Genomic DNA, 20,835 nt, shown 5'->3' with positions numbered 1-20,835 from the left:
TAGCACTAACTATATGTGCAAAAACTCATCGAAATCGGTTCAGATTTAGCTATAGCTCCCATATATATGTACCGCCCGATTTTTCTAAATTTGGCCATAAAACCCTTATTTATCAACCGATCTTACCCAAATTTGGCTAAATGTAGTCTTCTATAGCACTAGCTATATGTGCAAAAAATCGTCGAAATCGGTTCAGATTTAGATATAGCTCCCATATATATGTATAGCCCGATTTTCCCAAATTTTTCCATAGAACCCTTATTTATCAACCGATCTTACTAAAAGTTGACTAGATCCAGTCATCTATAGTACTAACTATATGTGCAAAATTTCATCGAAGTCGGTTCAAATTTAGATATAGCTCCCATATATGTATCGCCCGATTTTGAAAAATTCGCCTTATAACCTTATGTTTGACCATACAGGCCTCATTTCGTAACTGATCTTACTCAAATCTTGCACAAGGTAACCTTTTGTGGTATTAATCAAACCCGCAAAATATTATGCAAATTGGTTCAGATTTAGATATAGCTTCCATATATATGCATCGCTCGATTTTCCCAAATTTGGCCATAGTAATCTTATTTACATATTAACCAATGTTACTCAAATTTCAAATTTTGATGTACTAGCCGATCGTACTTATACGTACTTGTAGCTCTTACATAAGAATATTGCTCGATTTTTACAAATTTGTATTTATTACCCACACTACTTTAACGATTTTCTCTTTTTTAATAATGGGCTCAATATTAGTGGCATACTAGCTCTGTAGGCGCAATATATACAAAGCCAGTGTTGCTAGAAGTAGGGGAAATTCCCTATATGTAGGTTTTTCTAATATTTAGCGTCTTTAGCGTAGGGCCACAATGTAGGACATTTTCACTCAACACAATTTGTAATAATTTTTACATTATGGTGGCTCTAGAGGTGGAAATTAGAAGCCGGCAAGGCTTGATCTTTAACAATGTGTGGTAAACTTTATTCCTGTAGAAAATTTTGTCAACATTTTATTTCTATGGAACATTCTGTCAAAATTGTATTTCTATAGAATTTTTTTTTTCAAAATATTATTTCTATAAAAAATTTTCTCAAAATTTTATTTCTATGGAATTTTTTCTCAAAATTTTATTTCTATAGAATTTATTGTCAAAATTTTATTTCTATAGAAAAATTTCTCACAAAAATTTGTTTATAGAAACTTTGTCCACAATTTTATTTTTATAGAGATTTAACAAAAAAGATTACTAATTTGAGTAAAATTCTACCAACTGTGGCAACCGTGGTGGTAATACAAATTTTTATTCTAAGTTATATACGTTGCATATTCATGGTTTAAGATAATAAAGTACTTAGAACCATTTTTGTTTTGTAAAATTTTTAAATTTAACGAAAAATATAGTAGGGAAAATTGTTTGGGAATGTATAGGAAAGTAGGGAACTTTTTTTGTCCTTGTAGGGTAAGCCGAACATTTTCCCTGGCAACATTGACTATGAGCTATAGCATAGATAAATTAGACTATAAGATATAGCTTTGTGCTGTGGAAATGAGAGAACAGCTGTCAAACTTGTTGGGGGCGCTAGTGTACACCATTAAACTCTCTTTGCGCAATTTTAAAGCCAGCGCAGAACAGCGCGGCGTAGATAAATACCATAGCGTACATGGACGTAACATTCGAATCAATGGGTGTACATACAAAATGAATATTCAAAAAATTTTCACTTCAGTTTGGAAGCTATATCTAAATCTGAACCGATTTCAACCAAATTTGGCACGCATAGCTACAATGCTAATTTTACCCACTGTGCAAAAATTCAACTAAATTGGAGTAAAAAATTTTCCTCTATGGTCATATGACTGCAAATCGGACGAATGATATATATGGGAGCTATATCTAAATCTGAACCGATTTCAATAAAATTTGGCACACTTGACTTTACTACTAATTGTACTTCTAGTGCAAAATTTCAATCAAATTGGGGTAAAACTCTGGCTTTTGGGCCCATATAAGTACATATCGGGCGAAAGATATATATGGCAGCTATATCTAAATCTGAACCGTTTTTTTCAAAATAAATAGCGATTGTCTTTGTCCCAAAAAACGACCCCAAGCCAAATTTGAGGACGATTGGATTTGAACTGCGACCTGTACTTTGCACACAAAAATACATGAACAGACAGACAGACAGACGGGCATCGTTAAATCGACTCAGAATTTAATTCTAAGACGATCGGTATACTAAACGATGGGTCTCAGACTTTTCCTTCTTGGCGTTACATGCAAATGCACAAACTTATTATACCCTGTACCACAGTAGTGGTGAAGGGTATAAAAAATATTTAATAGTATACTCCCACATTGAGGCAAATTGGTCTAATATTGAGGCTTTTCAATATTCTGTGAATGAAGGAAAATGTAATTTCCCAATATCTAGCAACACATCAAGGATTCTACCAAACAGTAAAACATCCAACAGTAGAATTCTACTAACTTTGACAACCGTGTGCGCCAGCTCAATCTGGTGGGTGGGTTATACGCAAAAGTGGTCCAATATGGTCCATTGACATAGCATCTGACTTACATCAATAGCAACTACTTATAGAATGTTTCAAGTCCGTAGATTTTTTCCTTCGGAAGAAGCATGATTTAAACACATGGACGGAAGGGCTTTGCTAGATTGACTTTGTGTTTCACCACGATCTAAAATATCTATACTTTATGGGCTGTGAGACCACAATTTTGTTGTGTTAATCCATCCATCCTATGGTAATGATCGAAGGTACTCTAGAAAAGTGAGACAACGAAAAATTTAACTGTTAGTTCCATATATTAAAAAAATATTTAATAGTATACTCCCACATTGAGGCAAATTGGTCTAATATTGAGGCTTTTCAATATTCTGTGAATGAAGGAAAATGTAATTCTTGAATATCGAATATGAAAAAATTAGATTAGTTGACAAGACAACATTTGCCTCTTGTGTCAAATAAAAATGAAATTCGAGAGAGGCAGCAGAGACTCGAAGCTGATAAACAAACAAAAGCGGCAAGACATTTTAGATAAAAAATGAAGCAAACGGCATGATTTTAGATAATTTAAATTTATCTCAGCTACTCAATGCCCTCTGTTATGAAAGTTCTGAAAACCAACTTCGCCATCTTATTATCTAATTTATCTATGGCTATAGTCAGATTGACACAAAGCACCCATAGACATGTACCCCTTAATTTTCTTAAATATGCAACTGCGGTTTATCTCCCAGACCTATATGTTACCCCACAAATGCATATGATTACTAATTCTGTAATGGTGGTTTAGGGTATGATATAGTCGGCCCCGCCCGACTTTCTACTTTACTTACTTGTTTTTTACATATCTTTGCTTATAATTTCATGTTACTGTATAAATTATTCACAATAAATAGCTATTGTGAATCGAAGAAAATTCAACCTGGCATAAATTCAACCCGGCAGCACTGGCGATATTGATGAGATGTTCTGCATCAGTGCTGCCGCTACTACTTCAATCGAAGTATTTTGCTTCATTTTCACAAAATTTACTTCGTCACTCCTTCTTCCAAAAATCTGCTTCACTTTTTGTTCTGCTTAAAATTTTTAATTTTTTTATTTTTTTTTTTTACGATGAACATAGCGGTTTTAATCATTGAATTATTAACCGATGTGGACCAATTTTTGCATAGGTGTTAGAGACCATATACTTACACCATGTACAAAATTTCAGCCGGATCGGATGAAATTTGGTTCTCTTAGAGGCTCCGCAAGCCAAATCGGGGGATCAGTTTATATGGGGGCTATATATAATTATGGACCGATGTGGACCAATTTTTGCATGGTTGTTAGAGATCATATGCTGAAACCATGTACCAAATTTCAGCTGGATCGAATGAAATTTGCTTCTCTTAGAGTATCCGCAAGCTAAATTTGAGGGTCCGTTTATATGGGGGCTATACGTAAAAGTGGACCGATATGGCCCATTTGCAATACCATCCGACCTACATCAATAACAACTACTTGTGCCAAGTTTCAAGTCGATAGCTTCTTTCGTTCGGAAGTTAGCGTGATTTCAACAGACGCACGGATGGACGGACATGCTCAGATCGACTCAGAATTTCACCCAGAATATATATACTTTATGGGGTCTGAGAGCAATATTTCGATGTGTCACAAACGGAATGACAAAGTTAATATACCCCCATCCTATGGTGGAGGGTATAATAAAATGAATTCTATTGTTTTGTTTTCAAAAATGTATGCTACTTCAATTTTATTTAATCTACTCCACTTTTTTCCAAAATCTACTTCACTCAATTTTTCACTAGCAGCAGCACTGTTCTGCATAGAAAATTACAGCCTATTTCTGATATCCGAAGGGACTTCCAGTGATTTGTGATGATTATCAAAAATTATCGCATTCTCAAACGAAGCTAATATTGTGAATGGGTAAGGGAGGCTCACACTATATTTATTTTCATTTCACACTATATGTGTTTCGGTGATTTCAACGTAATGTGAAACGCCATTCAATCAGGCTATAAAATGAGGTCTCTTATCATTGAGCTAAATAATGAATTGATGGCATTGATAAAAGAGAACCGCCTGTGCCCTGCCAGCATTTCAAAGTTCAATTTCATCCTCATCGCTACCACAGACTCGTAAGAGGCACTACAACAATCGCCAACTGTGGGAAACGTATCAAATAGTACGAAATATACACACCCAGAGAAATGATTGGTTGTAATTCGATAATTACAATGAGGAAATTATGTCAGTAACTTATTTTTTGTTACAAGAACAATGTTTTGATTATTTTCCCCACTATACATTCAACACGACCATAAAAAAGTTCACAGGATCAAAACGAAATTCCCATAACCATTCAATTGGTTACAATAACCAATGTCGATAAATTTGGTTTTATGCTGCATAAAATTGTTGAGCTAACCACCAGCATAGTGAGACTTACATCATGGGAATCAACAAATGGTTGGTACAACCAAAAGTTGAGTATACTAATAAAATCTTAGTTCAATTATAGAACGGGCGTAAGGTAGTTGTTGCAACAAATAAATATTTATATCAACATCGACATGGTAAATGGTATGACGCTACAAAATTTGCAAAACGGGGAACAACATTCACTTGATAATAGTCCGCAATACATTGAAGAAAGTTTATCCCATAGAAAAGAAGTTGCCTTCAGGTAAGTATCGCACCGATTTATAAAAAGGAATATTACAAAAGTTTTCATAAAAATTGCAGGCTTCATACACCAACAAACACAAATACTTTTTACGGAAAGCGATCTTTTTTTATTGTATTAAGAATACAGGAAGAGTCTAAGTCGATCTGTATTTATATCTAGAGGCTTAAGGAAGAAATTTCTGGCAAGTATATATTGAATTAGGTTCTGTAGTTTGACCACATAATTGCAACCTAATAACCATCTGTCATTGGTATACAAACATTACCTATAAAAATTGTAAATTGTAATGTAAATTGATCTCACATATATGTAGATGAAAAGCTTTTGTTGTTAGCACCTTTTGTATTTATTTTCGTAGTTTATTATGATTGTAAATCTTGTAATAAATTAATAAAATCTCAATATAATCTGCCCTTTCATTTGATATTGGAATTTGGTTAGGATAATAGTAAAGAAAATCGAGGGCGGTTGCACCAACAAACAAAACAATTAATATGAAATTGTGACAACCAATGCAAAGTTGATCCAACATACTACCATCCCTGCCAGCATTTCAAAGTTCCATTTCATCCTCATCGCTTCCACAGACTCGTAAATGTCACCACAACTATCGAGAACTGTGATGGGGGAAGCATATCAAAAAGTACAAAATGTACATGAAAGTATTTTGCCATCACTACTGTTAGAAGAGCCATTCTATTTTTTGTGAAACGCCAAGCGCAACCAGCTTGTTATATTTTATTTAAATAAAAACGAAAATAAAGTTCTGAAAACATATTTATTTCGCTTAAAATTGTAAAAGGTATATTGGTGAACAATTTTTGACTTTCCAAATGGAATAAAGTGATTGTTTTTCAAATATTTTACAGACACGCTGCCTCCATCGAATAAAAACACTGGCTGATAGACGCTGCAACATGTAACTCGCTACTTGTAACTCTACATCATCATTAATGCAAAAAATTATGTTAAATGTGATGTGATAGTGGTATAAATGTTATATTTTTAAGAATTTGTAAATGATTAATCAAATTAATAAATATCTAAACAAACGTGTTTTACTCGACCACAATGATTCTTTTACCACTATCTTAAAATGTGCTTTTTCTGATTGGTTGGAGGGTCTCTTATTGGCGTCGTTCTAAATTGATCTATAAAGGCACCTAATAATTGCACTCATGCGAAACCTTTTTGTAGTAACTTGGCGTGGTACAACTTCTCAATAGTGACGGCGCTTTTCCGACGAGTTTTTGATATCGTATATGATTGTTTTCGACGTAATGGGGATTCTCAGAAGCGCCCCCAAATTCAAAAAATGTTGGCAGGGATGTAGTTACAATTGCCAAATGTTAGTTGTGCTGACAGATATCATTGATAGTTGATGGAACCACCTGCTTCGGTTGGCAAATAATTCGGTTGAGGCAACGAATTTGTTTTCTGGGTGAGCATTTCATACATTAAAAAAGCAAGATTTCACTTCTTTTCTGTGATTGTTTTTAAACAGCTGATGACAGTGTTGCATATTTTTGGAGATGTCCTGGATAAACGAATACTCTGTTTTCTTTTAGTCCTTAACGGCTTAGCATATCCAGTGCTAAAAGAAAACAGTCCTATTGTTACAAGAGCCATTACATATTTTGTGAAACACCAAGCGCAACTACCTCATTATACATTATTTAAATAAAAACGATAATGAATTGCAGTGAACATAGTTATTACGCTTAAAATTGTGAAAGATATATTGGCGAACAATTTTCGACTTTCCAAATGGGATAACGTTTTTCAGATATTTTTTCCAGACACGCTGCCTCCAATCAAGAATAAACACTGATAGACTCTGGAACATCTGCCGTATATAGAAGAATTGCAACTTATAAATCCACACAATTCCTTTTTTAAGGCATTATGTTCAATGTGTTTTTATTCGTTTAATTGTTATACCTATAATAATTTATAAATTTATATTCAAATTAATAAAAATCTAAACAATTGGCGTCGTTCTAAATTTATCTAAAAAGGCACCTAATAATTGCATACATGCGATATATATTTGTAGTAACTTGGCCTGGTACAACTTCTCAATAGTGACGGCACTTTTGTGACGAGTTTTGGATATTGTATACGACTGTTTTCGACGTGGTGGGTATTCTCAGAAGTGTCGTCAAATTCAAAAAAATTTGGCAGGGTCGCAGCACCCCCGTTTGTCGGAAGAGCTGTATTTACAGCTCAATTTGTCACTGTGCAAAACAGAATTAGAAAACTTTTTTTTTATAAAATAAAGTAAAAAAGTCGTGTTTCGGTCAAAATGCAAAAAACTTGCACATATTCTATGAGAAAAGAATTTGCCATAAGCAGGACTATAATAACGGGCTACTCTTTTCAGAGAAAAAGAATAAAAATTTGTAAGAATTGTAACAATTTCATAGGTACACGAACTGAGATCATACAAAATGATTTTAAATAGTTGTTTCTCTGCATCCACCATGTTATTTCTTTATGCTGGTAAAAAATTACGTTTTCATTTTTTGTCATGTACCGTATTTTGTACTAACAGTTTTCCATCACTGTTTACAACCAGCAATTGTCATTGGAGAAAAAGAAGAAGCATAATTTTGTTTACGCCGAGCTATAATAAATATTTGTGAAAATCTATAACAAATTATGTCCAACGAAAAGGAGAAAGTAGAAAAAACTAAAATAAATACACAAGTAAAACATGTTCCCAAAGATGCTCAGGTTATTATGTCAATTTTAAAAGATTTGGGAATACAGGAGTACGAACCAAGAGTTATAAATCAATTGTTGGAATTTTCATATCGTAAGTTAACGAAATATTAAAATTCGTATAATAAAATAATGAAAGTTAATTATTACAGGTTATGTGACTTGTATCTTAGATGATGCAAAAGTTTTTGCTAATCATGCTCGCAAGAAAACCATCGATTTGGATGATGTCAAACTGGCCACAGAAGTGGTGTTAGACAAAGCTTTTACCTGTCCACCGCCAAGACATGTAAGTGCTTCTATAATATACAAATAATGAGCTAAGATTCTATTTATGCCAATGTTATCAATAGGTAATTTCCAAGTTGGCCGAAGTACGTAACAGCATGCCTTTACCAGCCATCAAACCACATTGTGGATTACGTCTACCACCTGATCGTTATTGTTTGTCTGCTTGTAACTATAAGCTAAGAGCTGCCAATCAAGCAAAGAAAATGACAAAATCTGCTCTAGAAGGCCGTAGTACAATAAAATCACAAGTAAAACCTGGTGCTGGTGCAGGATCCCTAAAGCGACAAACCGTCCTAACACCAAAAAGTCAAGTTGTCACAATACCTAAGCCGGTTATAAAGTTTAGTGCCAAAACTGTTCCAGTGGATAGTAAAGGAATTTCTGGCAGCTCCGGGTCTGCATCAGGTTTAATGGAGGGCGAAGTGAAAATGGAAATTGATGCAGAGAATACAGTTGTAGGATCAGTTACAACAGTTCCATCGGGTTCGGGAGTGAAAAGAGAACGCGATGAGGACGAGTTTGAAGTTGTACCATAGAATATAAGCAAACAATGAAGATAGGAATCAACAATTATAAAGAATTTTGAAAAATATACTCATGTCTTCAATTAAATTTTAATTGTAAATTTTATTATAGATTACAAAAGCTATCATGGGCAAGTGTGACCAATAAAGTTTTGTATAAATGACAAATGGAAGAACTGTTGTAAAAAGAGAATAACAAATAATACCGTAATAAGTTTCATATATCACACACATAGCGAAAGATTTTAGGTCGAACTAAATCTTCGACTTTTTCTAATCTCAAAATCGAATTTCCATGTTCTTGAAATTCGGAAAAACGAATCTTAGTGATCAAAACTTTCTAAAGCAAAACGACTCATAAAAAAATAGAAAATCCATTCTCACGTAGTTTTATAATTGCGATGATTGCTATACAATTTGCTCTAGAAAAGCCATCTTTCTCAAATATTTAAAACTTGATATTAATTTAAATCCTTGGATTACCTGATCGAAAAACTGTAAATCGAAATACTTTTATTTACTAATCTCCACAAGTACGTTGAAAGTTATACAAATAAAGAGACCAGGAGCAATAATGCTTTTAGTAGAATTAATTAAATAAACTTTCAGGAAATCTCTTAAATTTATTATTTAATTTATAAAAATATGGAAACTTAACGCAATTAAAAAGGATTCGATTGAAAATAATATTGTTCCCCCGACAGCCTTATTACTTGTCTTTAAGGGCCAAGATAATTGCACAACCTAAATCCATAATTTGAAGATATTCCGAACCACCATCTTGCAAGCGAAAAGAGGATTCCTGAAAATCAAAAATATTATATTTTAAATAAAGGCTGCTTTTGATATGTGAGGTTGTTATAACTTACCCCAAGTTTATCACAGATTCTGGCCTTTTGCATACTAGTGAGAGTGGGACATCTTAAAATGTAATCATTGAATTGTTCCAACATTTGACCAATGCTATAGGCCTCATATCCTATATTCCGCACAAAGTCTTCTAATTTCTTATAATTTCCCGAACGACATACTTCCAAGTATTCGCATAAGTAGGACTCTGGTATTATTCCAGACATTTCCAATAAATCATCAACTTGAATTGTGTGTTGGGTTCCCTTCAAACGATAACATGATTGCAGTGTTGTAATGGCACGTCTCATATCTCCGCCAGAAATGTTAACAATTTCTTTGAAGGCTCCCTCTTCTATTCGAACACCCTCCAATTCACAAATGTGTTTCAATCGTTCTATAATTTGTTTTTCACCCAGAGATTTAAAACGAAATTTTGTACATCTTGAAGTGATCGGATCAATTATGCGTGACACATAATTGCACACCAAGCAAAATCGTGTACTACGACTTTCTTTTTCCATAGTTCTACGTAAAGCCGCTTGGGCAGCATGTGTCATTGAGTCCGCCTCATCCAATATAATGATCTTAAAGGGTGGACAGGGACGGCCATCTGGTCTAGTGCTGCTTGCCGTCAACTGAGCAAAATTCTTAATTTTGGTACGCACCACATTAATGCCTCTCTCATCGGAAGCATTAAGCTCAAGAATACGTTCACGGAACATGTCACCGAAAATTTGACGTGCTGCAGCAAGTATGGTACTTGTCTTTCCTGTTCCGGGTGGCCCATAGAGTAACATATTTGGTAAATCTGCACCTTCAACACATTTTCGAAGCACTGCAACTACTTCAGACTGTTCAACTACATCATCGACACTTTTGGGACGGCTATGGAAAAAATTGTAATTCAAAGTTATATACAAAAAGGAATTCGGCTAACTGCAGTTTATGGACCGGTCACCGATTTGTTTGAATATGATTCAACAATAAATAAAGGAGATATAACAAGTTTTAATTGACCCTTTGAATGGCTAAACACAAAACCCGGACGCTTCCGGGACAAAAATTATACCGTTGTTAGAATCACAAACACCAAGCTACATCAAATTCAAACAAATCGGTAAGGCGGCTGTCAGCCTCGAGGAATTCAATTACTTACTATTTCTCTACCCATGGCGCTGGCGGTTTACGTCTTTCTCCCGATTGATGACCCGAAGAAGTACTTGGTTGGGACTTATCCGATACTGTAGTCTTTCCAGTTTTAAGAAATGCCTGCATTTTTTCTTCAGATTACAAATAATTCACAGAGCAGAATAAGCCGTGATGAACAAAAAACAAGTTAAAACGGTATACGAAAAAAATAAACACAAAAAGGCGGTATTCTCACTATTGTGATTGTATGGTTAAATTAGTAAATTAGGGAGCCTCACAAACAAAACGGTACAATTCATGCACTTAAATTCAAAGAGACTTTCAAGCCGTTATCAAGTATTTGTAATGCGATCCGACACACTATAAGATTCTTTACAAACACCGACATTCCGTCCGGAATAACTGATAGTCTGTAAAGCGCATAAAAGAAAACAGAGTACTCGTTTATCCAGGACATCTCCAAAAATATGCAACACTGTCATCAGCTGTGAATTGATGACACAGAAAACCAATGAAATCTTATATTTTTAATGTATGAAATGCTCAAATAGTAACAAATATTTACTCTTGAAATTATTTATGATAATGCACCACTTTAAATTTCATTTTATTCGATAAATTACCCAATAAACACAAACGTTTGAAAAATGTTAAATTTCAACAATTTTTCAAACATTTTTTCAAAGGATTAGGGTAATATTCAAGTTGAGAAATTGTTGAGAAAATCGCGTTCTCAACAAAAAACAGAAATTCAACACATTACTGCACCACTTTAAATTTCATTTTATTCGATAAATTAGTCATAATAAATTGCTATTGTGAAACTAAAATGCGTCACTTTATTAGAATGCAATTTGACAACACCGACGCGACTTGCACCGATGAAATGTTCTGGATAGAACAGTTACGATGTTCTGGATAGTCCATACAAATGTTTTATCCAGTGTTCTTTTAGCACTGTAATAAAACAAACATATTCCGGCTAAAACTTGGAGAAACACCTTTATGCGCTTTACAGACTATCAGTTATTCCGGACGGAATGACGGTGTTTACAGTGTGTCGGATCGATACGACTTGTCGGCGATGACTAAATAATCGGTAAATGTGTTATCGATCACTTAATTTATAATGTGCACAATATATGGGATATGTTCGACACGAGCACTGTCGTCCGGAATAACTGATAGTCTGTAAAGCGCATTACGCATTATGTGAGTAATTCTATCTACTTTGCAATTAAATTATTTTAGAATGAAATCGCGAATATCGAAGAAGAATGAACATTGTACTATATTATCAACTTTTTGGTCGACTTGCAAGAGCGGTGGCTCATCGTATAAATTACCACCTACATGTAAGGCCATTCACTATTATCGCACATGCGAAATAACACATTCAATTCACAATCGACACGAAACCATGCAAAAAAGTAAAACGTCACTATTTTCGTCATTATTAATTACCGGCGGCAGAAGTAGCGACAGCGAATTGAAGAAATTGTTCATGATCGCGACGTTATTAGCATTCTTCTCTCTGATTTCGAGCAACACGGGCAGCATGAGCAACACGGAACGCACTTTCATCATGGTCAAACCCGACGGTGTCCAAAGAGGACTCGTGGGCAAAATCATCGAGCGCTTCGAACAGAAGGGCTTCAAATTGGTTGCCATGAAATTCATGTGGGTAAGTTGAAAAAAATCCATATTCCATGGGGACGAGCACCACCACACTAATTCGATTAGAAATTTACGGTGACATAACCTTGAAAATATGCAGTTATATTAAAGTTGGCAGTTTATTTGTTAGGTTATGTCTTTCTGCGAAAATGACATGTGTTGTCTGGCGACGCTGTTCTATATTTAACAAACGTCAGTGAAAGTAACTAGCTAAATTCTGTGTGTTTCTTTACTTTGTATAGGCTTCCAAGGAATTGTTGGAGCAACATTATGCTGATTTGTCGGCTCGTCCCTTCTTCCCCGGATTGGTGAGCTACATGTCATCTGGCCCTGTTGTACCCATGGTTTGGGAAGGTTTGAATGTTGTCAAGACCGGCCGTCAAATGTTGGGTGCCACTAACCCCGCTGACTCCATGCCTGGAACCATCCGTGGTGATTACTGCATTCAAGTTGGCCGTAACATTATCCACGGCTCTGATGCTGTTGAATCTGCCAACAAAGAAATTGCCTTGTGGTTCAATGAGAAGGAGCTTGTTAACTGGAAGCCCGCTGCCGTTGACTGGGTTTATGAATAAATTATAAATATTCCATCAACACAAGTACATTCATTGCTACTGGACGGCAAGTTGTATATCAACGGAGAAAAAAGTAGCAGCATTTCGGGATATAGTTTATAAGAATAAATGTAAAGCTATGCTTTGAAAAAACGAAAATTCCATAACAAGTAAATAAAACATTTACCCAAAAAAATACAAGACACAATGTGTTATAAGTTATTGACTGGGGAGCGGTGTTTAAATATAGAATTTCCTGGGGACATAGGCGGAGGAGAATGATGTATAGCAATTGTCTTTACAAATATAGACAAGTTATGGATAAGCTGTGGAGTGAATGCGAGTGTTGGGGCAGAATGTGGCTTTCCAAGTTGTCATTGTTAATCAAAAGTTTGTTGAATAAAAACCAGACATTAGTCATGCTAAACCAAAGCATTTCTAACCAGACATTCATTAAAAACAATTATAGGGTTGTTAGTATCAAAATGGCAATCATAGAAAACCCCGTAATAGCCAAGGGCAAATGAAGTAAGAAGTTGAGCCATTTTATGAGTCGCATCGCCATCTTTCCTTCAGTAAACGGTTATAATTATTAGAAAAAAGTTAAAGTATGCACGTACATTAAGGCAGGTCGTGGGATGATTGTGTACAAAACAAATCATTTGTATTTTTGTCCCCCCCTTATTGAGTACATATGAAAGTCTTTTGCTCATTTTATAGCATTGCATAGAGAAAAATGCTAACAATTGAATATTCTTACGAAATATTGATATATGTATGTAACAAAAAATATTTCTTCGATCTATTTTTAACCACTTGTAAATTGTAAATTGATTACATATTTACAACCTCAATTACATTTACAGGTAAAATGGGGGCTGAAAAGCAATACCATCAATTGTCAAAGAACTAACACGCAATATTTCAATCCATTTTGTATTCCCTCCATCTCATGGATATCTATTGTTGAAATAGGGACAATTGAATTTATTCCTTGAAGGCTACATGTGAGCTTATAAATTATATTTTCTTTTAAAATTACATTTTTTTTCGATACTTTTATATGCATAAAAAATTAATTTTGCGAATGTTACGTCTTTATCGGTCTGGGCTATGTGAAGAAAAACCTGCTCCATGCTACCTCTTTTCAAGCTGTATATATCCCAAGAATATTTGCCAAATTGAAAAGGAATTAATTTAGCGGAGAGATGGATACCCGACGACCAACGTATGGTCTGAAACCGAGATTCTCCTGAGTAATATGGTAACATACCACACCACATATTTTTATATGGTTAGCATGCCCGCCTTGCATACACAAGGTCGACGGTTCGATTCCTGCTTCGACCATACACCAAAAAGTTTGTCAGTGGTAGATTATCCCATCTCAATAACGCTGGTGACATTTCTGAGGGTTTCAAAGCTTCTTTAAGTGGTTTCACTGCAATGTGGAACGCCATTCGGACTCGGCTATAAAAAGGAGGTCCCTTATCATTGAGCTTAACATGGAATCAGACAGCACCCAGTGATAAGAGAGAAGTTCACCAATGTGGTATAACAATGGACTGAATAGACTAAGTGAGCCTGATACATCGGGCTGCCACCTAACCTACCCTTCACCATAGGATGGGGGTATGTTAACTTTGTCATTCCGTTTGTAACACATCGAAATATTGTTCTAAGACCCCATAAATTCAGAGTCGATCTAAGCATGTCCGCCCGTCTGTTGAAATCACCCTAACTTCCGAACGAAACAAGCTATCGACTTGAAACTTGGCATAAGTGGGTTTTACTGATGTAGGTCGGATGGTATTGCAAATGGGCCATATAGGACCACTTTTACGTATAGGTATTAACAACTTCCTCTTAAAGCAGAGCTTCCCAAATGAGGGGGCGCGCCACCCTTGGGGAGCACCACGAGGTTCCAGGGGGGCGCAGCGTCATTTTTGGTTGACAAGGTTTTGTATCATTAAATTTGTTAAAACAACATTAATTGTTAAGTTCAACAAAACATCAATAATATACTACAATAGAGCATACCATTCGTACATTTCGAAATTTTCATTTCAGTGAGAAAAGAAGGTTTTCTATTATTAGTCGTTCACTTTATTTGCAGCGGCTAAATTGATACATTTTTAGGGGGGCGCGAAGCAAATTGGTTTGGGAAGCTCTGTCTTAAAGGCTACCAAAAAGAACATATTCCACTTTTAAATCGATCCACTGTTCCAACCTTTTGAAATTAAGCTTTTTCGAGTGTCTCATTTTTTTTAAATCCAAATCAAGAGATACGGTAGATGTGGCAGCAATTTTCAGTCCAATTTAACCGAATCTGGGGGGTGGAGTTTGTTAAGTCGGTGCGTTTTTCCTAATTTCAGCGTGGAATTCAATTCACCTATAATATCAGCGTAATAGGTTTCTTTGCACTTCGGTGGATTGTCAATTTGAATCACAACTTGTGATTCCCAGAAGTAGACCATAGAACTTTTTATAAATCCATTACTTAGTGGCTTCAAATTACAAAATAAAATGAAAAAAGTGACCATAATCGATGGGAAAGTCTTTGCGAATTCGTCGGCCGCAGTCCACCTTTTTTGTTTCTTGGTCTCCGGGAAGTACTGGCGGATTCATATTTCGTCACGGAAACAACAGTGAAACTCCTTCGGTTTGCGCTTAAAATGCATCAAACATGGCTCTGAAATTGTCTTTCAATTACGCCGGAGTGAGTTATCGTAGAAGACATAGTCGACTGCAATCCCATGGACAACACTTCACGTGATTGTGAGAAATGCCTACTGCAACTTTCGGTGGTCTGCAAAATACGATATCGTGGATTTTTGTCACTTTATTCCCTGTGGTAAACTTTTTAAAGGTCACAAGGAAGATAATCAACATTTGCGACCTCGTTAAACAATTTTTAACGGTAGCTATTGAAGGAGAAGAGTAAGTGTATACAACGCTTTTGGATGTCGCTATGCACTTTCCAATAGCAAGATTCGATTATCAACTGATACTGCCCGTATTTAATTTTTTTAAAATTCGCTTCCACACAATAAAAACAAAAGTAGGAGTTGTTTCCGGCAGATATTTTCGAAGCTTATGTTTATGAGAATGTAACACAATAGTACATGGATTTTGCGATAAAACGGTGAGACCAAATGCGTATCACACTAAGCCAGTATTTGTGTTATAAAATATTAAGCGTTTTTGAAATAAATTTTTCAGACTCGAGCTAATTTTTGCACTACGACTCCATTGCTCTAGCTAACCCAAAGACGAGATGATGCAATGATTAGCATGTCCACCAAGCATACAAAGTCTTATTTGAATTGGCTCAATTCCTGGATTTTTAATAATAATAATTGACTCAACAGTAGAGAAGAGTTTTCAGATTCCAGAAATCAGGTATTAATAGAAAAGTTTGATTTAAAAAAAATGGCTTGAATTTATCCTTTACTAGTCAAAAGTGGATACAAAATACAATAAAGATTTTAAAATCCTTCTGCCTCTTTATGTTCTCACTCTTATGCCATTTGTTATGTTAAAAAATGCTATTACTTTCCTTACTGGATAAAATTTTATTATTTGCATATATTGATTAACAATCGTTCACTATGGCTATTCCAAATATTTGGACCATTCCTTAGAAGGATTTGCGGGAGGCAAAACCCAACCGATGGGGATAGATGTTCCGTATTTGTTGTCTATATAGGAATCCCATATATGTCTATAAAAAAAAACAACAACAAAGTAAAATGTATGAGTTAGAATTAATAAATCTATGTGCATGCTATGCTCACTTCAAGGTCAACATTTTCCAAAACAAACCAAAAAAGGCCTTTTTGTGATGTTTTGAAATATGTGATTCATGAGAGCCTTACAATAAAATTTAGTAAGTGCCTACCTTTTTCGTATGAAATATTCCTCATCTGTTTTGCCTTCAAGAAATGTTTTTTCCGCTCTTCCAAAGAATACACAATTCCATTGTTCCTGGATTTGTTTTTCATTATTCAGACTTTCGTTTTGTTTCTCTTGCAACATACTATTCCAAACCCGCTTCAATGGTTGCAATTTACTTGCGAATATTCTAGTTTTTTCAGCATCTTGTCCTCTAGCCAAATGTAATTCTTCTAAAAGTTCAAAAGTCTTTAGAAACTTTTGGCATTCATGAAGAGTTCTTAAATGGTGGTGATATTTTCTTGAACATTCCAAAGGTGTTACTTTCGTGTCTGAAGTTGTATGTGTGCCACAAGTTTCCTTTGTAAGCTCATTATCTTGGAGGAGATCATTTTGTGTAGCCTTAAGCATTTTCCTTTTACAATTTTTGCGTTTCCTTCTGTTTTGTCTTTTCCTTAAAGCTTTTCCAATATATTCTAATGGCTTATTTTCCAAATTTGTTAGTATTGTTTCTGTATTATATATTAGATCTTGTAATTGTTTATTATCTGGTAATTGTGTGCTTTCTAAAATCTTCAAATTTTCTTGTACGGCTTTGATTTCCGTCTTGATCTGAAGTATGCTTTCTCTGGATGAAGACATAGTGGTTTAGAAGTGTACTATATTTTGTCTATTAAAGTGTTTTGATTCTATTCAATTTGTTAACAATATGTTATTAAAATGTAAAATGTAAATTAAATAGGATTTGACAGAATTAAATGCTTAAGTATCATAAAAAATTTGGAGATGTGTGTTTGTGTGTTCATTTATCGGCGGTTTTGTAGATTATGGTTATGTTCTGCTCATTACTTCTTTAGCTTCAGCTAGAACTTGGGAAGCCGCCTGGTATTCTTTGCTTTCTTCCAATTCTTTTTCGTCTTCTAGGAATTTTTCCAATACCTCAGCTTCTTTGGTTAATCTACAAGGATCATAGAAAAAATGAATTGGTAATTAAAATAGATATTAGACAAAACCAAAATTTGATTAATTATATTACATAAGAGTAATCAAAATGTAATTTATAATAAATATTTTATATAAAATTGCGCGATTCTTTTTATAGGTACGATTATGGTTCAAGCAGTGTATGTAAAAGTTTTTGTTGACGACATCATCTTCAGGGAATATGTTATCAATTAAACTCAATCCTTGTGAAGAGTCCGGGACTAGGACTGAATATTTGTCAGAATGCGGAATATCTTGCGGAGGATTTCCGAGGGTCGACTTAGAGAGGATTTATACTCAGTAGATAGATAATTACCCGTAGAAAACTGTAGAACGATAAGGGAATTGATTCGGGTTTGGAGCACGATAACCAACGTTATCATGTATTTCACCTTAATTTTTCATTATTTTCGATGCTCAAGTAAATTACTAAGATAATTAAAAAAACAAGTAAGGAAAGTCTGAAGTAGTATTGGGCATTGTAGTTCAATGAAACTATCGCTCACTTTAGCTCTTTTCCGCTCAGTGAACTAGTTCGGTCAGTTAGTTCACTAGTTCAGTGTCGGTCAGTGACTGGTTCATTTCAAGATCTTTTGTTACTCTTGTCTAGTTCATAATAAATTACAAGTAACACAGAAACATATGCGATTAAAATCCCGAATAATTTCTGTGTAAAAAGGTGATATGACCTTAGAGACTGAAAATTGTAATATTGCCAAGGAAAGCGAAAATAACTGAGCGAGGAGACTGATACAATGGGCTTAGTTAGTTAAATTGACATGCTGAACAAAAAAGAAAGTCTGATGTGAACTAGTTCATCCCATTCATTTCAGTGATCCGTTCCATTGAAATAGTTCGTTCGCGAACTACCCAACTGAAGTCTTAAGTCGGACGGGGCCGACTATATTATACCCGACACCACTTTGCAGATTTCGATACCATATCAAATCCATCAAATGTGCTATATATAAAGGTTTTTGTCTCAAATACATACATTTAAATCTGACTCGGTTTGGAAAAAATATGTTAGACTTCTTTCAAATCTATAGACTTAAAATTTAAGTCGGCTAATGCCCTGGGGTGGAACACTATGTTAGTAAAAAAAATATATAGGAAACATTTAGTCTGAAGCAATTTTTAAGCAACATCGTAAAAGTGATTTATCAGTCAATAGAAATATAGGAAACTTTAGGTCATTTTTAAAGTTTTCGATTTACCAGTGGCGAGATTACAAGGAAAATGTTGGTATTTTGTCCATTTTGGCCGAAATCGGAAAGACATGTATATGGGAACTATCTAAATCGGAACCGATTTCAACCAAATTCGGCATACTTTATGACACTATTAATTGCGTTTCTTGTGCAAAATTTAAAGCAAATCGACCTGAAATTTTGGCTTCTGGGGCCATATTAGTAGATATCGGACGAAAGATATATATGGGAGCTATATCTAAAACTGAAACGATTTCTTCCAAAATCAATAGGGTTCTATTCTGATCGAAATCACATACAAAATTTGATCACAAAAATGTTTTCACAAATAGATGGGCGGACAGACATGGCTAGATCGACTCAGGGGCCGGTCCTGAGCAATATTGCCAAAGACACCATATGACTATCTCGTCTCCTTTTGGGTGTTGCAAACATATGCACAAACTTATTATACCCTGTTCCACCGTGTGGCGAAGTGTATAAAAAAACATCCTAATAATGGTTTGTTACGCCATAAGAAAAATTCGGTCCAAATAACTTCGAAGTAGATATGTTCCATTTTGTTTACTATCCCTTGGAATGGTATACAATTTCAGTAAGCTCTACTTATTCATCCAAGATTTGGATTTGGGAATGAAAGAATTTTGTTTCCCACAAAGTGAGCATGCAGTTTTTCAGTTGAACGACATTCTCTTCTATATTTGGTGTCATAATGCGGCGACTACCTTACCTTCTAAGCGCATCGGGTATCATCATTAAACATTCCTGAATAACTTCCTCCTGTTTGTTCAATACATGGTCATCTGCTCCTTCTGTTTTGAATTTCTCCAAACGTTTACGCTCGGTCAAGACTTCTTTCTCATACACAGTCCTCTCTTTAGTTAAACGTTTGACAACACCCGTTTTAATAGTCAACTGTCTGAGACGAGGATCAGCCATATCTTTAATAAATTTTCGAGTAATTGCTACATTTTGCACAAAATAATATGAGCAAATATATTTCTTACCTTTTTATTGGTTTTTAATTTAGGTTTTTGTGTGTTTCTTAAACAGCAGTCTGAGCCTTTGTCCAAGATTATTTGCTGCTTTTTGTTTGGAGTAGAAGTGAGTCACTTGGTTAATACCGGCGAATAGCGTTGCCAGATCTGTTTTTCATAATGTATGTCGGCCATTAGGTTTATTCGTGTACGTTTGCAGTACTAGTAGCAGGGCAATTCTGACAGAAGAAACATTAAAAAATTGAGAAAATGTTTACAGAAAAACGTTGACAGCTTCCAAGAATTTTGCGTTTTGAAAAGAACAGGGGATATACCTTAACTTGTACCACTTTCTGAACGCTGTTTGACTCCAAAAAATTCAATCGATTTAAACTACAACAATCGCCAACTGTGATGGCGGAAGCATATCAAAAAGTACGAAATGTACATGAAAATATTTTGTCATCATTATTGTTACGAGAGCCATTTTATATTTTGTGAAACACCAAGCGCAACTACCTAATTATAAATTATTTAAATAAAAATGAAGTGCTGAAAACATAGTTGTTACGCTTAAAATTGTGAAACAATTTTCGAATTTCCAAATGGAATAAAGAGACAGTTTCTCAGATATAATGATAGTGTTTGTAGTCTGTTCTAGTTATGCTCTGTTGATCTTTAACTTTTGCAAAATTTTACTTCTATAGAAAAATTTTTAAAAATTTTATTTGTATAGAAAATTTTGTCAAAATTTTATTTCTATAGAAAATGTT

At 34.8% G+C, this 20,835-nt stretch overlaps 5 protein-coding genes across 5 annotated transcripts; 2 read left to right on the top strand and 3 right to left on the bottom strand.

The window, feature by feature from the left end:
• The first annotated feature begins 7,810 nt into the window (after window positions 1–7,810).
• Window positions 7,811–8,852, top strand: Taf9 (TBP-associated factor 9). Its single transcript, XM_075290092.1, has 3 exons — window positions 7,811–8,043; window positions 8,102–8,238; window positions 8,303–8,852. The coding sequence occupies exons 1-3, from the start codon at window positions 7,887–7,889 to the stop codon at window positions 8,774–8,776; spliced, it is 768 nt and encodes a 255-aa protein (XP_075146207.1). The 5' UTR covers window positions 7,811–7,886; the 3' UTR covers window positions 8,777–8,852.
• A 515-nt stretch (window positions 8,853–9,367) lies between these two features.
• LOC142220769 (replication factor C subunit 4) lies at window positions 9,368–11,001 on the bottom strand. The gene is made up of 3 exons (XM_075290090.1): window positions 10,773–11,001; window positions 9,634–10,501; window positions 9,368–9,566 (listed from the first exon to the last, which is right to left on the bottom strand). Exons 1-3 carry the CDS (start codon window positions 10,889–10,891, stop codon window positions 9,474–9,476), a joined length of 1,080 nt encoding a protein of 359 aa, XP_075146205.1. The 5' UTR covers window positions 10,892–11,001; the 3' UTR covers window positions 9,368–9,473.
• Window positions 11,002–12,209: 1,208 nt separating this feature from the next.
• Window positions 12,210–13,192, top strand: awd (nucleoside diphosphate kinase). Its single transcript, XM_075290089.1, has 2 exons — window positions 12,210–12,449; window positions 12,685–13,192. The coding sequence occupies exons 1-2, from the start codon at window positions 12,270–12,272 to the stop codon at window positions 13,015–13,017; spliced, it is 513 nt and encodes a 170-aa protein (XP_075146204.1). The 5' UTR covers window positions 12,210–12,269; the 3' UTR covers window positions 13,018–13,192.
• A 3,359-nt stretch (window positions 13,193–16,551) lies between these two features.
• On the bottom strand, window positions 16,552–17,532 carry LOC142220765 (uncharacterized). Its single transcript, XM_075290087.1, has 2 exons — window positions 16,898–17,532; window positions 16,552–16,720 (listed from the first exon to the last, which is right to left on the bottom strand). Exons 1-2 carry the CDS (start codon window positions 17,530–17,532, stop codon window positions 16,612–16,614), a joined length of 744 nt encoding a protein of 247 aa, XP_075146202.1. The 3' UTR covers window positions 16,552–16,611.
• On the bottom strand, window positions 17,532–20,249 carry Tbca (Tubulin binding cofactor A). Its single transcript, XM_075290088.1, has 3 exons — window positions 20,093–20,249; window positions 19,816–20,026; window positions 17,532–17,848 (listed from the first exon to the last, which is right to left on the bottom strand). The coding sequence occupies exons 2-3, from the start codon at window positions 20,022–20,024 to the stop codon at window positions 17,722–17,724; spliced, it is 336 nt and encodes a 111-aa protein (XP_075146203.1). The 5' UTR covers window positions 20,025–20,026; window positions 20,093–20,249; the 3' UTR covers window positions 17,532–17,721.
• Between the last annotated feature and the right edge of the window lie 586 nt (window positions 20,250–20,835).

The sequence above is a fragment of the Haematobia irritans genome, chromosome 1 (genome assembly GCF_050003625.1).
Source record: "Haematobia irritans isolate KBUSLIRL chromosome 1, ASM5000362v1, whole genome shotgun sequence".
In the NCBI taxonomy this organism is placed as follows: domain Eukaryota; kingdom Metazoa; phylum Arthropoda; class Insecta; order Diptera; family Muscidae; genus Haematobia; species Haematobia irritans.
Note: the sequence above shows the minus strand (reverse complement) of the source record. Positions and strands in the feature narration are given on the sequence as shown.